This window comes from Telmatherina bonti (genome assembly GCF_933228915.1).
Source record: "Telmatherina bonti genome assembly, chromosome: 17".
NCBI lineage: Eukaryota > Metazoa > Chordata > Actinopteri > Atheriniformes > Telmatherinidae > Telmatherina > Telmatherina bonti.
This window is the reverse complement of record NC_136615.1, coordinates 2524625-2538098: the sequence shown is the minus strand read 5'-3', so window position 1 is coordinate 2538098 and position 13474 is coordinate 2524625. Positions and strand designations below refer to the sequence as shown.

At 37.1% G+C, this 13474-nt stretch overlaps 1 protein-coding gene across 2 annotated transcripts; it reads left to right on the top strand.

The window, feature by feature from the left end:
- Positions 1-2387: 2387 nt before the first annotated feature.
- On the top strand, positions 2388-7828 carry cdc26 (cell division cycle 26 homolog). Of its 2 annotated transcripts, none has more exons than XM_079256898.1 (3): positions 2388-2472; positions 7340-7443; positions 7586-7828. In XM_079256898.1, exons 1-3 carry the CDS (start codon positions 2430-2432, stop codon positions 7790-7792), a joined length of 354 nt encoding a protein of 117 aa, XP_079113024.1. In that variant the 5' UTR covers positions 2388-2429; the 3' UTR covers positions 7793-7828. The 2 variants fall into 2 exon arrangements, with proteins under 2 accessions (XP_079113024.1, XP_079113025.1); XM_079256899.1 differs by having other exon boundaries at positions 2409-2579.
- Positions 7829-13474: the final 5646 nt, after the last annotated feature.

Genomic DNA, 13474 nt, shown 5'->3' with positions numbered 1-13474 from the left:
AACCAGTGTATATGATGGTCTCTGCTGGTTGTGAACCAGTATATCTGATGGTCTCGGCTGGTTGTTAACCAGTTTAGATGATGTACTAAGCCGGTTGTTAACCAGTGTATATGATGGTCTAAGCTGGTTGTTAACCAGTGTATCTGATGGTGTAAGCTGGTTGTTCATCAGTGTATCTGATGGTTTCTGCTGGTTGTTAACCAGTGTATCTGATGGTCTCTGTTGGTTGTTAACCAGTGTATCTGATGGTCTAAGCTGGTTGTTAACCAGTATATCTGATGGTCTTGGTTGGTTGTTAACCAGTGTATCTGATGGTCTAAGCTGGTTGTTAACCAGTGTATCTGATGGTCTAAGCCGGTTGTTAACCAGTATATCTGATGGTCTCGGTTGGTTGTTAACCAGTGTATCTGATGGTCTAAGCTGGTTGTTAACCAGTGTATGTGATGGTCTAAGCTGGTTTTTAATCAGTGTATCTGATGGTCTCTGCTGGTTGTTAACCAGTGTATCTGATGGTCTAAGCTGGTTGTTAACCAGTGTATCTGATGGTCTCGGCCGGTTCTTGTTTGGGTCTTATTTATCTGTGAGAGTCATAAAGTCAGCGGACTTTATGACTTGGTTTCCGTCAGTGCGCTGCAGGATAGCTGTGGCTACACATGTTGCTTACTGTCACCAAGTATGAATGAGGGATGGATTAAAAGTAAAGCGTTTTAATGCCTTGTAAGGCGCCATATAAATCTAATCATTTATCACAATTATTATGTGATTCACTTAGCATGCTAGCTTGCTAGCCTCTATGTCAACAGATGCTCTACCAGCCAAAGTAGCTTCGGGTTATTTAATTGAAATCGGAACAAAATAAGAACACAATAATCGAATTACACAAAACAGTCACACTTACCGTAATGAAAATGTTGGGAGCAGACTTTGAGATGTTGGGATGTTAGTAAAACTTAAGCCAGAGCGTCTAACAGCAGATATCCATCCGTCTCCTCCGGGTTACATCAGATACAAGACTCCCTTGGTTCTGCTTCCATGTAGGAAACGAATGAAAAGACAAGCCGGTATCTGTTTTATTCCTGATCGATCGTGTGCTCGGACATTGCAGCCGACTACACAGCAAGTTCTTCAAGGAAGGAGGAATTATGCGTATAGTGTAGTTTTAATATGTTACTCATTTATTAAGTTTCTTTTAAGTAGTACAAGATATATATTCTGCATAGTTAGAGTAGTTCAGTAAGCTTGCTTTGGTAGATTCATGCATAAAACTAAGTGTTCTGTTCAAGGCCTGTTTCAGCTTTGACTGTTGTTATCTCCAAGCTAGCAGTTGTTTTGACTAGTGCTGCCAGGCATGGGTTTTTTGTGTCTGCTTAAAGAACACTGTAGCACTCTGAGCAGGGGCAGAGCTCTCCAGACCTCTCACCCGCAACATCTGTACATGGCCAATAAATTGAACAGAAAACAGTTGATTTATAGATTTATTTCTCATCGGATAAATTCCACGACACCATATTAACTGCAATCCTTCTCCATGGCCTCAAACAATGGCAGCTTTTCCCATCAGCCACTGCGGGGCCAGCATGGTGACGTCACGTTGCCAAGCCCCATAGGCGTGGTGCCATGAGGAGTCTATGTATATTATGTCTATGGGCGACACTCCCATTGGCTGTTTCTCAATTCAGGTTATGCACACTTCCAAGTGCGGATCCGTTGGTTGCATGCGTCCTAGTGGATTCTAGTCCTGTTCCAGTCCAAAGTCTCCAAATGAGCTTAAAACGAAGGCTACCAGAGATCCTAGCATCCTCTGCTATGCCAGAATTTACTGCTCTCGTGACAGAAAAGAATGAGCAGCAGAGCGCCGGTGTAGGTACCACAGTAGACCTGGTAGTCTATGTAGTCTGTAGACCTGGTAGTCTATGTAGTCTGTAGACCTGGTAGTCTATGTAGTCTGTAGACCTGGTAGTCTATGTAGTCTGTAGAACACCTAGTAGTCTATGTAGTCTGTAGACCTGGTAGTCTATGTAGTCTGTAGAACACCTGGTAGTCTATGTAGTCTGTAGAACACCTGGTAGTCTATGTAGTCTGTAGAACACCTGGTAGTCTATGTAGTCTGTGGAACACCTGGTAGTCTATGTAGTCTGTGAAACACCTGGTAGTCTATGTAGTCTGTGGAACACCTGGTAGTCTATGTAGTCTGTGAAACACCTGGTAGTCTATGTAGTCTGAAACACTTCGCTGTGTTCAGACCCTGAATTGAGACACACTCTATGTATATGATGTCTATGATTCTCTCTTCGACTCATCTCGCGCCAGGACCAATATGGCGGTGCGTAGACGATCACTGCAGCGTGCTGACGCAACATCTGAGCTCATAACGTGATTGGTCCAAACAGCTTTTGCTTCCGGGTTAATAGTTCTTCCTGTTTGTTCAAATGCTGGGAAAAAAAAAGAAGAAAAGCGGAAGAGAAAAACCGGGTAAAAACCGTCAGAACTCCATCTGTCCGGAACCCCAAAACCCGAGAAACGTCAACGGAGGTTCCTACCCGCTGCAGAGCTGCGCGAGGAGCTTTTTATTGGTGGAGGTAAAGCGGCGTTAGCCTGCTAGCTCGTTAGCCGCTTCGCTACAGAGTACCTGGGGGGGGGGGGGGGGGAACGACATAGACATTATATGCGTAGACATAATATGCGTAGACATGTGCGTAAACATCATATGCGTAGAAATCATATACATAGACATACACATACGTAGACATCATAACATCATAAACACATACGTAGACATAACATCATAAACATCATATACGTAGACATCATATATGTAGACATAATATGCGTATACATCATATGCGTAGACATATGCGTAGACATAATATGCATATACATCATATGCGTGGACATATCCGTGGACATCATATGCGTAGACATATGCGTAGACATAATATGCATATACATCATATGCGTGGACATCATATGCGTAGAAATCATATGCATAGACATCATATGCACAGACATATGCCTTGACATCATATACGTAGACATATGCGTAGACATCATATACGTAGACATATGCGTAGACATATACGTAGACATCATATACATAGACATCATATGCGTAGACATCATATACATAGACATCATATGCGTAGACATCATATACGTAGACATCATATACGTAGACATCATATGCGTAGACATAGGCGTAGACATCATTGACATAGACATCATATACGTAGACATCATACGTAGACATCATACGTAGACATCGTATGTAGACATTATATATGTCGACATCATATACATAGACATACGTAGACATCATATACGTAGACATATACATAGACATTATATGCGTAGACATCATATACGTAGACATATGCGTACACATCATATACGTAGACATAATGTGCGTGGACATCATATACGTAGACATTATATACATAGACATCATATGCGTAGACATACATAGACATACACATACGTAGACATCATAACATCATAAACACATACGTAGACATAACATCATAAACATCATATACGTAGACATCATATATGTAGACATAATATGCGTATACATCATATGCGTAGACATATGCGTAGACATAATATGCATATACATCATATGCGTGGACATATCCGTAGACATCATATGCGTAGACATATGCGTAGACATAATATGCATATACATCATATGCGTGGACATCATATGCGTAGAAATCATATGCATAGACATCATATGCACAGACATATGCCTTGACATCATATACGTAGACATATGCGTAGACATCATATACGTAGACATATGCGTAGACATATACGTAGACATCATATACATAGACATCATATGCGTAGACATCATATACATAGACATCATATGCGTAGACATCATATACGTAGACATCATATACGTAGACATCATATGCTTAGACATATACGTAGACATCATATACGTAGACATCATATGCTTAGACATATACGTAGACATCATATACGTAGACATCATATGCTTAGACATATACGTAGACATCATATATGTAGATGTTATATACGTAGACATCATGTAGACATCAAACATACATAGACATATACGTAGACGTCATAAACATACATAGACATCATATACATAGACATCATATGCGTAGACATATGCGTAGACATAATATGCGTAGACACATACGTAGACATCATATACATAGACATCATACGTAGACATCATATACGTAGACATCATATGCGTAGACATCATATACGTAGACATATACGTAGACATCATATGCTTAGACATATACGTAGACATCATATACGTAGACATCATATGCTTAGACATATACGTAGACATCATATACGTAGACATCATATGCTTAGACATATACGTAGACATCATATATGTAGATGTTATATACGTAGACATCATGTAGACATCAAACATACATAGACATATACGTAGACGTCATAAACATACATAGACATCATATACATAGACATCATATGCGTAGACATATGCGTAGACATAATATGCGTAGACACATACGTAGACATCATATACATAGACATCATACGTAGACATCATATACGTAGACATCATATACGTAGACATCATATGCTTAGACATATACGTAGACATCATATGCTTAGACATATACGTAGACATCATATACGTAGACATCATATGCTTAGACATATATGTAGACATATACGTAGACATCATATACATAGACATCATATGCTTAGACATATATGTAGACATCATATACGTAGACATCATATACGTAGACATCATATGCTTAGACATATACGTAGACATCATATGCTTAGACATATATGTAGACATCATATACGTAGACATCATATACGTAGACATCATATGCTTAGACATATATGTAGACATCATATACGTAGACATCATATACATAGACATCATACGTAGACATCATATGCTTAGACATATACGTAGACATCATATACGTAGACATCATATGCTTAGACATATACGTAGACATCATATACGTAGACATCATATGCTTAGACATATACGTAGACATCATATACGTAGACATCATATGCTTAGACATATACGTAGACATCATATATGTAGATGTTATATTTGTAGACATCATATACATACATAGACATTATACACGTAGACATGATCCAGGATGTAGCCCGCCTTTCGCCCTAAGACAGCTGGGATAGGCTCCAGCTTCTCCGTGACCCTGGATTGGATTAAGCACTTTGGAGAGTGAATGAATGAACAATTTAACAACTTTACGAAGATGTTTGATTATTTATTTATGCATTTGGATTTATCTATTTTTATCTGGTTAAATAAATTATTATTCAACCTTGTGAAATGTAATTCCACACGATCTGCTTTTAATATTTTGCCGGTTATTGCACCGTATGCTGAACAAAATACGGAAATAATTGCTGCTTTCTCTTGACTATGGTTGACTCTTTCTTTTATTTACATTTATTAATTTATCAATATAGAGATACAGTTGTACAAAGTCTGACAATTTGGATCAAAACTTTGCAATTCAGAAGTTACCCAGAAAAACACTCAAAGAAGGTAAACCTGCGCCAGGGCCTTTAAAAAGTTCCTGGATCCAAACGGTGATCCGGATCACCACCAGAATAAAATCAGTTCTTCCTTTTCACGTTTCCAACAAGTCCTGAAATTTCATGAAAATCCGCCCAGAACGTTTTAAGTTATCTTGAACACAAACAGATAAAGCCAGTAAAAACATCACTTCCTTGGTGGAAGTAATTATGCTACCATGTAAAACTCTCATATTTATCCATAAACACCTCATAGGAGTAAAATTTATCCTTTAGTAGATTATTCACCGTGTTAACATTATAAAAATAATTTAGCATAAAAGTATGTAGTTTTTAATGTTTTACAGTGATCTGTATCATAACAACATCTCTGGCCATCATAACAAACCAAACTGTGAGAAAAATCAGGTAAAAATCAGTGAAGTTATTGTTGTGGTTGGACCGACACCTTACAGATAAATGCACTGGAGGCGCATAGAGACCCATCCAAGATGGCGGCGCAATGAGACGTCGTACAGGCAGCGTCATGCTATGCGGCGTCTATGTATCTATGATGTCTATGTCTACCGCCACGGAAACTCGTTCATACCAGGATTACCAGGAAAAGGGGTTTCCAGGGACGTTGTCTCCAGAAACTGCTATGATAAATAATACGGACCGGAACATGAGAAACCAGCGCAGGTTGCCATGGCGATGTCTTTGCCCACCTGGTCTGTGTGTAGAAACTAGAAATGTTTGGTATGGCAGTGATCCTGGTCTGTTGTCCGTTTAATATTTCTGATTTGGAAATGAAAAGGTAAAAACACGTTTTTTGTTGTTTTATAAATAAAAACAAGAGTAATCAGGCTGTTTCTGTACTTTTCATGTGATGTTGCGGTTTGAAGAACTTCAAGCAGAAAAACAGGGACAGAAAGCAGCTTTCCATCACCTGGAGTCCAGTCTAAATAATAATCACTATTATTTGGATCAATATTGTAATCACGGTTATTCATTGTGTCTGAAAATCATGTATTTATTTTGCACCACTTGTAAACAAGCTGCCTGGCAGCTCTCCATGGAAAATAATGTCGATCCTCATGGCGGAAGTTTGCTTCAGCTGCTGCGCGGCGGCGCCAACGCCTCCTTTCATCCCTTCTGATTGTGTCCAGAGCGCGATGGAAGAGCGACGTCCTGCACGGAGACGGTTAGAAGCAGGAAACGCCGTCTTCCGGGTGACAGACGTCCCTCAACTGGAGCGTAGAAATCCGCTCCTGCACGTCGTTTTTTTCGTTTTATTTCTCCTAAAATAACTTCAGATTAAAAGTTCTAAAACAGCCTGTTTTTAGTTTCAGTTTTCAGACAAAATGATGCAAAACAAGCTGATTTTTTTTATCCCAGTTTGGAATTGAACATGAAATGAACGAGTGATATAGACGGACAGATGAACAGAAATGTGTTTCTGCGTTTTGGACTGAATGAAATAAAATCAATAAAAAATGATCCAAAGTCACTTTCACCTCAAGACTCCGTGTTTTATGACAGAAATAATAGCCGAACCGCTTTTTCTCCCGAATCGTCTGTAGACCCAGAACCGCACCAGAACCAGCGTTGTGCAGCGGTTGTTATGGAAACGAGATGGAGGCGGAGTTTGTGTGAAAGATGTGTGGCTAACAGGATTTGGGACATTGATTGGAGCAGATCCAATCTGCTTCTGTCGTCCACAACCAGCAAAATGTTTTGTTTCATCATGGCAGAAGCAACAGGGTTGTTTCTGGATGAATAATGTGTGTTATTGAACCATGATCAGGTCCAGTCTGGGACGATCAGAGGATGTTGAGGAGGAAGCCGACACGCTTGGAGCTGAAGATCGACGACACAGAGGAGTTCGAGAGCGTTAAGAAGGAGCTTGAGGTATTGATCAATAACATTTTCTATACAAAGAGAGACATCAGTGTTTTCTCAGCAGTCAGTTAAACTGATCGGGATTATCCGATCAATACCGAATGATCAACATGAAAACACGCAGCTGATCTGTAAGTTTGTCTGTTTTTAGGCCAGAAAGCGTCAGCGTGAGGAAGCAGAATCTGGAGGTGGAGTGGGCGGGGCTTCCATCATTGGTGGGGACATGATTGGAGGCGGAGCCTCAGGATCCACCTCCACAGCGGTATCCAGGGCGGAGCTCATCAATGAGCGAATCGGATACAAACCCCACCCCAAACCGGCGACGCTGCCAACCTTGTTTGGAAGTTTACAGTTTTAACAAAGTTTGAACTGGTGGCTTACAAACAAATAAAATGTTGACAAAATGAAAAAATGGCTTATTGTGACGAATCAGAGGGCACGAGGGGCGGGACTTTAACCAGAGACTCAATGGACAGCTGCTCATTCATCAGTTCACCTGGAGAAGATCAGATCCAGACACATTGGTGACGAAACCAGTTCGTCCAGTTTTATGCAAGTACTAACCTACTGGTAAACCATCTAAACTACATATAAACTGACTAAACTACCTGCAAACCAACTGAACTACATATAAACTACATGAACTGACTAAACTACCTGCAAAGCAACTAAACTACATATAATCTGACTAAACTACCTGCAAACCATCTAAACTACATATAAACTGACTAAACTACCTGCAAAGATACTAAACTACATATAATCTGACTAAACTACCTGCAAACCATCTAAACTACGTATAAACTGACTAAACTACCTGCAAACCAACTACACTACATATAGACAGACTCAACTACCTCCAAACCAACTAAACTACATATAAACTGACTAAACTACCTGCAAACCAACTAAACTACATATAAACGGACTAAACAACATATAATCTGACTAAACTACCTACAAACCAACTAAACTACGTATAAACTGACTAAACTACCTGCAAACCAACTAAGCTACATATAAAATGACTAAACTACCTGCAAACCAACTAAACTAATTGAACAGACTAAACTACCTGCAAACCATCTAAACTACATATAAACTGACTAAACTATCTGCAAACCAACTACACTACATATAAACAGACTCAACTACCTCCAAACCAACTAAACTACATATAAACTGACTAAACTACCTGCAAACCAAGTAAACTACATATAAACTGACTAAACTACCTGCAAACCAACTAAACTACATATATACTAACTAAACTACCTGCAAACCAAGTAAACTACATATAAACAGACTAAACTACCTGCAAACCAACTAAACTACATATAAACAGACTAAACAACATATAATCTGACTAAACTACCTACAAACCAACTAAACAACGTATAATCTGACTAAACTACCTGCAAACCAACTAAGCTACATATAAAATGACTAAACTCCCTGCAAACCATCTAAACTACAGAGAAACTGACTAAACTACCTGCAAACCAACTAAACTACATATAGACTGACTAAACTACCTGCAAACCAACTAAACTAATTGAACAGACTAAACTACCTACAAACCAACTAAACTACATATGAACTGACTAAACTACCTGCAAACCAACTAAACTACAGATAAACTGACTAAACTACCTGCAAAGCAACTACACTACATATAAACTGACTAAACTATGTATAAACTAACTAAACTACCTGCAAACCAACTAAACTACATATAAACTGACTAAACTACATGCAAACCAACTAAACTACATATAAACTGACTAAACTACATGCAAACCAAGTAAACTACATATAAACAGACTAATCTACCTGCAAACTAGTTAAACTACATGAACTGACTAAACTACCTGCAAACCAACTAAACTCCATATACAGATTAAACTACCTGCAAAGCAACTAAACTACATATAAACTGACTAAACTACCTGCAAACCAACTGAACTACATGAACAGACTAAACTACCGGCAAAGCATCTAAACTACATATAAACTGACTAAACTACCTGCAAACCAACTAAACTACAGATAAACTGACTAAACTACCTGCAAACCAACTAAACTACATGAACAGACTAAACTACCTGAAAACCAACTAAACTATATATAAACTGACGAAACTACCTGTAAAACCAACTAAACTACATATAAACTGACTAAACTACATGCAAGCAACTAATCTACATATAAACTGACTAAACTACCTGCAAACCAACTAAACTACATATATACTGACTAAATTACCTGCAAACCAAGTAAACTACATATAAACAGACTAAACTACCTGCAAACCAACTAAACTACATATAAACGGACTAAACAACATATAATCTGACTAAACTACCTACAAACCAACTAAGCTACATATAAAATGACTAAACTACCTGCAAACCATCTAAACTACAGATAAACTGACTAAACTACTTGCAAACCAACTAAACTACATATAAACTGACTAAACTACCTGCAAACCAACCAAACTACATATAAACTGACTAAACTACCTGCAAATCAACTAAACTACAAATAGATTGACTAAACTACCTGCAAACCAACTAAACTACATATAGACTGACTAAACTACCTGCAAACCAACTAAACTAATTGAACAGACTAAACTACCTACAAACCAACTAAACTACATATGAACTGACTAAACTACCTGCAAACCAACTAAACTACAGATAAACTGACTAAACTACCTGCAAAGCAATTAAACAACATATAAACTGACTAAACTATGTATAAACTAACTAAACTACCTGCAAACCAACTAAACTACATATAAACTGACTAAACTACATGCAAACCAAGTAAACTACATATAAACAGACTAATCTACCTGCAAACTAGTTAAACTACATGAACTGACTAAACTACCTGCAAACCAACTAAACTCCATATACAGATTAAACTACCTGCAAAGCAACTAAACTACATATAAACTGACTAAACTACCTGCAAACCAACTGAACTACATAAACTGACTAAACTACCGGCAAAGCATCTAAACTACATATAAACTGACTAAACTACCTGCAAACCAACTAAACTACAGATAAACTGACTAAACTACCTGCAAACCAACTAAACTACATGAACAGACTAAACTACCTGAAAACCAACTAAACTATATATAAACTGACTAAACTACCTGTAAAACCAACTAAACTACATATAAACTGACTAAACTACATGCAAGCAACTAAACTACATATAAACTGACTAAACTACCTGCAAACCAACTAAACTACATAAACAGACTAAACTGCCTACAAACCAACTAAACTACATATAAACTGACTAAACTACCTGCAAACCAACTGAACTACATATAAACTACATGAACTGACTAAACTACCTGCAAAGCAACTAAACTACATATAATCTGACTAAACTACCTGCAAACCATCTAAACTACATATAAACTGACTAAACTACCTGCAAAGATACTAAACTACATATAATCTGACTAAACTACCTGCAAACCATCTAAACTACGTATAAACTGACTAAACTACCTGCAAACCAACTACACTACATATAGACAGACTCAACTACCTCCAAACCAACTAAACTACATATAAACTGACTAAACTACCTGCAAACCAACTAAACTACATATAAACGGACTAAACAACATATAATCTGACTAAACTACCTACAAACCAACTAAACTACGTATAAACTGACTAAACTACCTGCAAACCAACTAAGCTACATATAAAATGACTAAACTACCTGCAAACCAACTAAACTAATTGAACAGACTAAACTACCTGCAAACCATCTAAACTACATATAAACTGACTAAACTATCTGCAAACCAACTACACTACATATAAACAGACTCAACTACCTCCAAACCAACTAAACTACATATAAACTGACTAAACTACCTGCAAACCAAGTAAACTACATATAAACTGACTAAACTACCTGCAAACCAACTAAACTACATATATACTAACTAAACTACCTGCAAACCAAGTAAACTACATATAAACAGACTAAACTACCTGCAAACCAACTAAACTACATATAAACAGACTAAACAACATATAATCTGACTAAACTACCTACAAACCAACTAAACAACGTATAATCTGACTAAACTACCTGCAAACCAACTAAGCTACATATAAAATGACTAAACTCCCTGCAAACCATCTAAACTACAGAGAAACTGACTAAACTACCTGCAAACCAACTAAACTACATATAGACTGACTAAACTACCTGCAAACCAACTAAACTAATTGAACAGACTAAACTACCTACAAACCAACTAAACTACATATGAACTGACTAAACTACCTGCAAACCAACTAAACTACAGATAAACTGACTAAACTACCTGCAAAGCAACTACACTACATATAAACTGACTAAACTATGTATAAACTAACTAAACTACCTGCAAACCAACTAAACTACATATAAACTGACTAAACTACATGCAAACCAAGTAAACTACATATAAACAGACTAATCTACCTGCAAACTAGTTAAACTACATGAACTGACTAAACTACCTGCAAACCAACTAAACTCCATATACAGATTAAACTACCTGCAAAGCAACTAAACTACATATAAACTGACTAAACTACCTGCAAACCAACTGAACTACATGAACAGACTAAACTACCGGCAAAGCATCTAAACTACATATAAACTGACTAAACTACCTGCAAACCAACTAAACTACAGATAAACTGACTAAACTACCTGCAAACCAACTAAACTACATGAACAGACTAAACTACCTGAAAACCAACTAAACTATATATAAACTGACGAAACTACCTGTAAAACCAACTAAACTACATATAAACTGACTAAACTACATGCAAGCAACTAATCTACATATAAACTGACTAAACTACCTGCAAACCAACTAAACTACATATATACTGACTAAATTACCTGCAAACCAAGTAAACTACATATAAACAGACTAAACTACCTGCAAACCAACTAAACTACATATAAACGGACTAAACAACATATAATCTGACTAAACTACCTACAAACCAACTAAGCTACATATAAAATGACTAAACTACCTGCAAACCATCTAAACTACAGATAAACTGACTAAACTACTTGCAAACCAACTAAACTACATATAAACTGACTAAACTACCTGCAAACCAACCAAACTACATATAAACTGACTAAACTACCTGCAAATCAACTAAACTACAAATAGATTGACTAAACTACCTGCAAACCAACTAAACTACATATAGACTGACTAAACTACCTGCAAACCAACTAAACTAATTGAACAGACTAAACTACCTACAAACCAACTAAACTACATATGAACTGACTAAACTACCTGCAAACCAACTAAACTACAGATAAACTGACTAAACTACCTGCAAAGCAATTAAACAACATATAAACTGACTAAACTATGTATAAACTAACTAAACTACCTGCAAACCAACTAAACTACATATAAACTGACTAAACTACATGCAAACCAAGTAAACTACATATAAACAGACTAATCTACCTGCAAACTAGTTAAACTACATGAACTGACTAAACTACCTGCAAACCAACTAAACTCCATATACAGATTAAACTACCTGCAAAGCAACTAAACTACATATAAACTGACTAAACTACCTGCAAACCAACTGAACTACATAAACTGACTAAACTACCGGCAAAGCATCTAAACTACATATAAACTGACTAAACTACCTGCAAACCAACTAAACTACAGATAAACTGACTAAACTACCTGCAAACCAACTAAACTACATGAACAGACTAAACTACCTGAAAACCAACTAAACTATATATAAACTGACTAAACTACCTGTAAAACCAACTAAACTACATATAAACTGACTAAACTACATGCAAGCAACTAAACTACATATAAACTGACTAAACTACCTGCAAACCAACTAAACTACATAAACAGACTAAACTGCCTACAAACCAACTAAACTACATATAAACCGACTAAACTACCTGAAGACCAACTAAACTACAA

Bases quoted from the DNA above. Each gene is read 5' to 3' on its own strand.
- cdc26 (XM_079256898.1), top strand. From the start codon at position 2,430: ATGCTGGGAAAAAAAAAGAAGAAAAGCGGAAGAGAAAAACCGG. The intron at 2,473-7,339 runs GTAAAAACCGTC...AACCATGATCAG, and splicing joins AAGCGGAAGAGAAAAACCGG to GTCCAGTCTGGGACGATCAG. The intron at 7,444-7,585 runs GTATTGATCAAT...GTCTGTTTTTAG, and splicing joins GCGTTAAGAAGGAGCTTGAG to GCCAGAAAGCGTCAGCGTGA.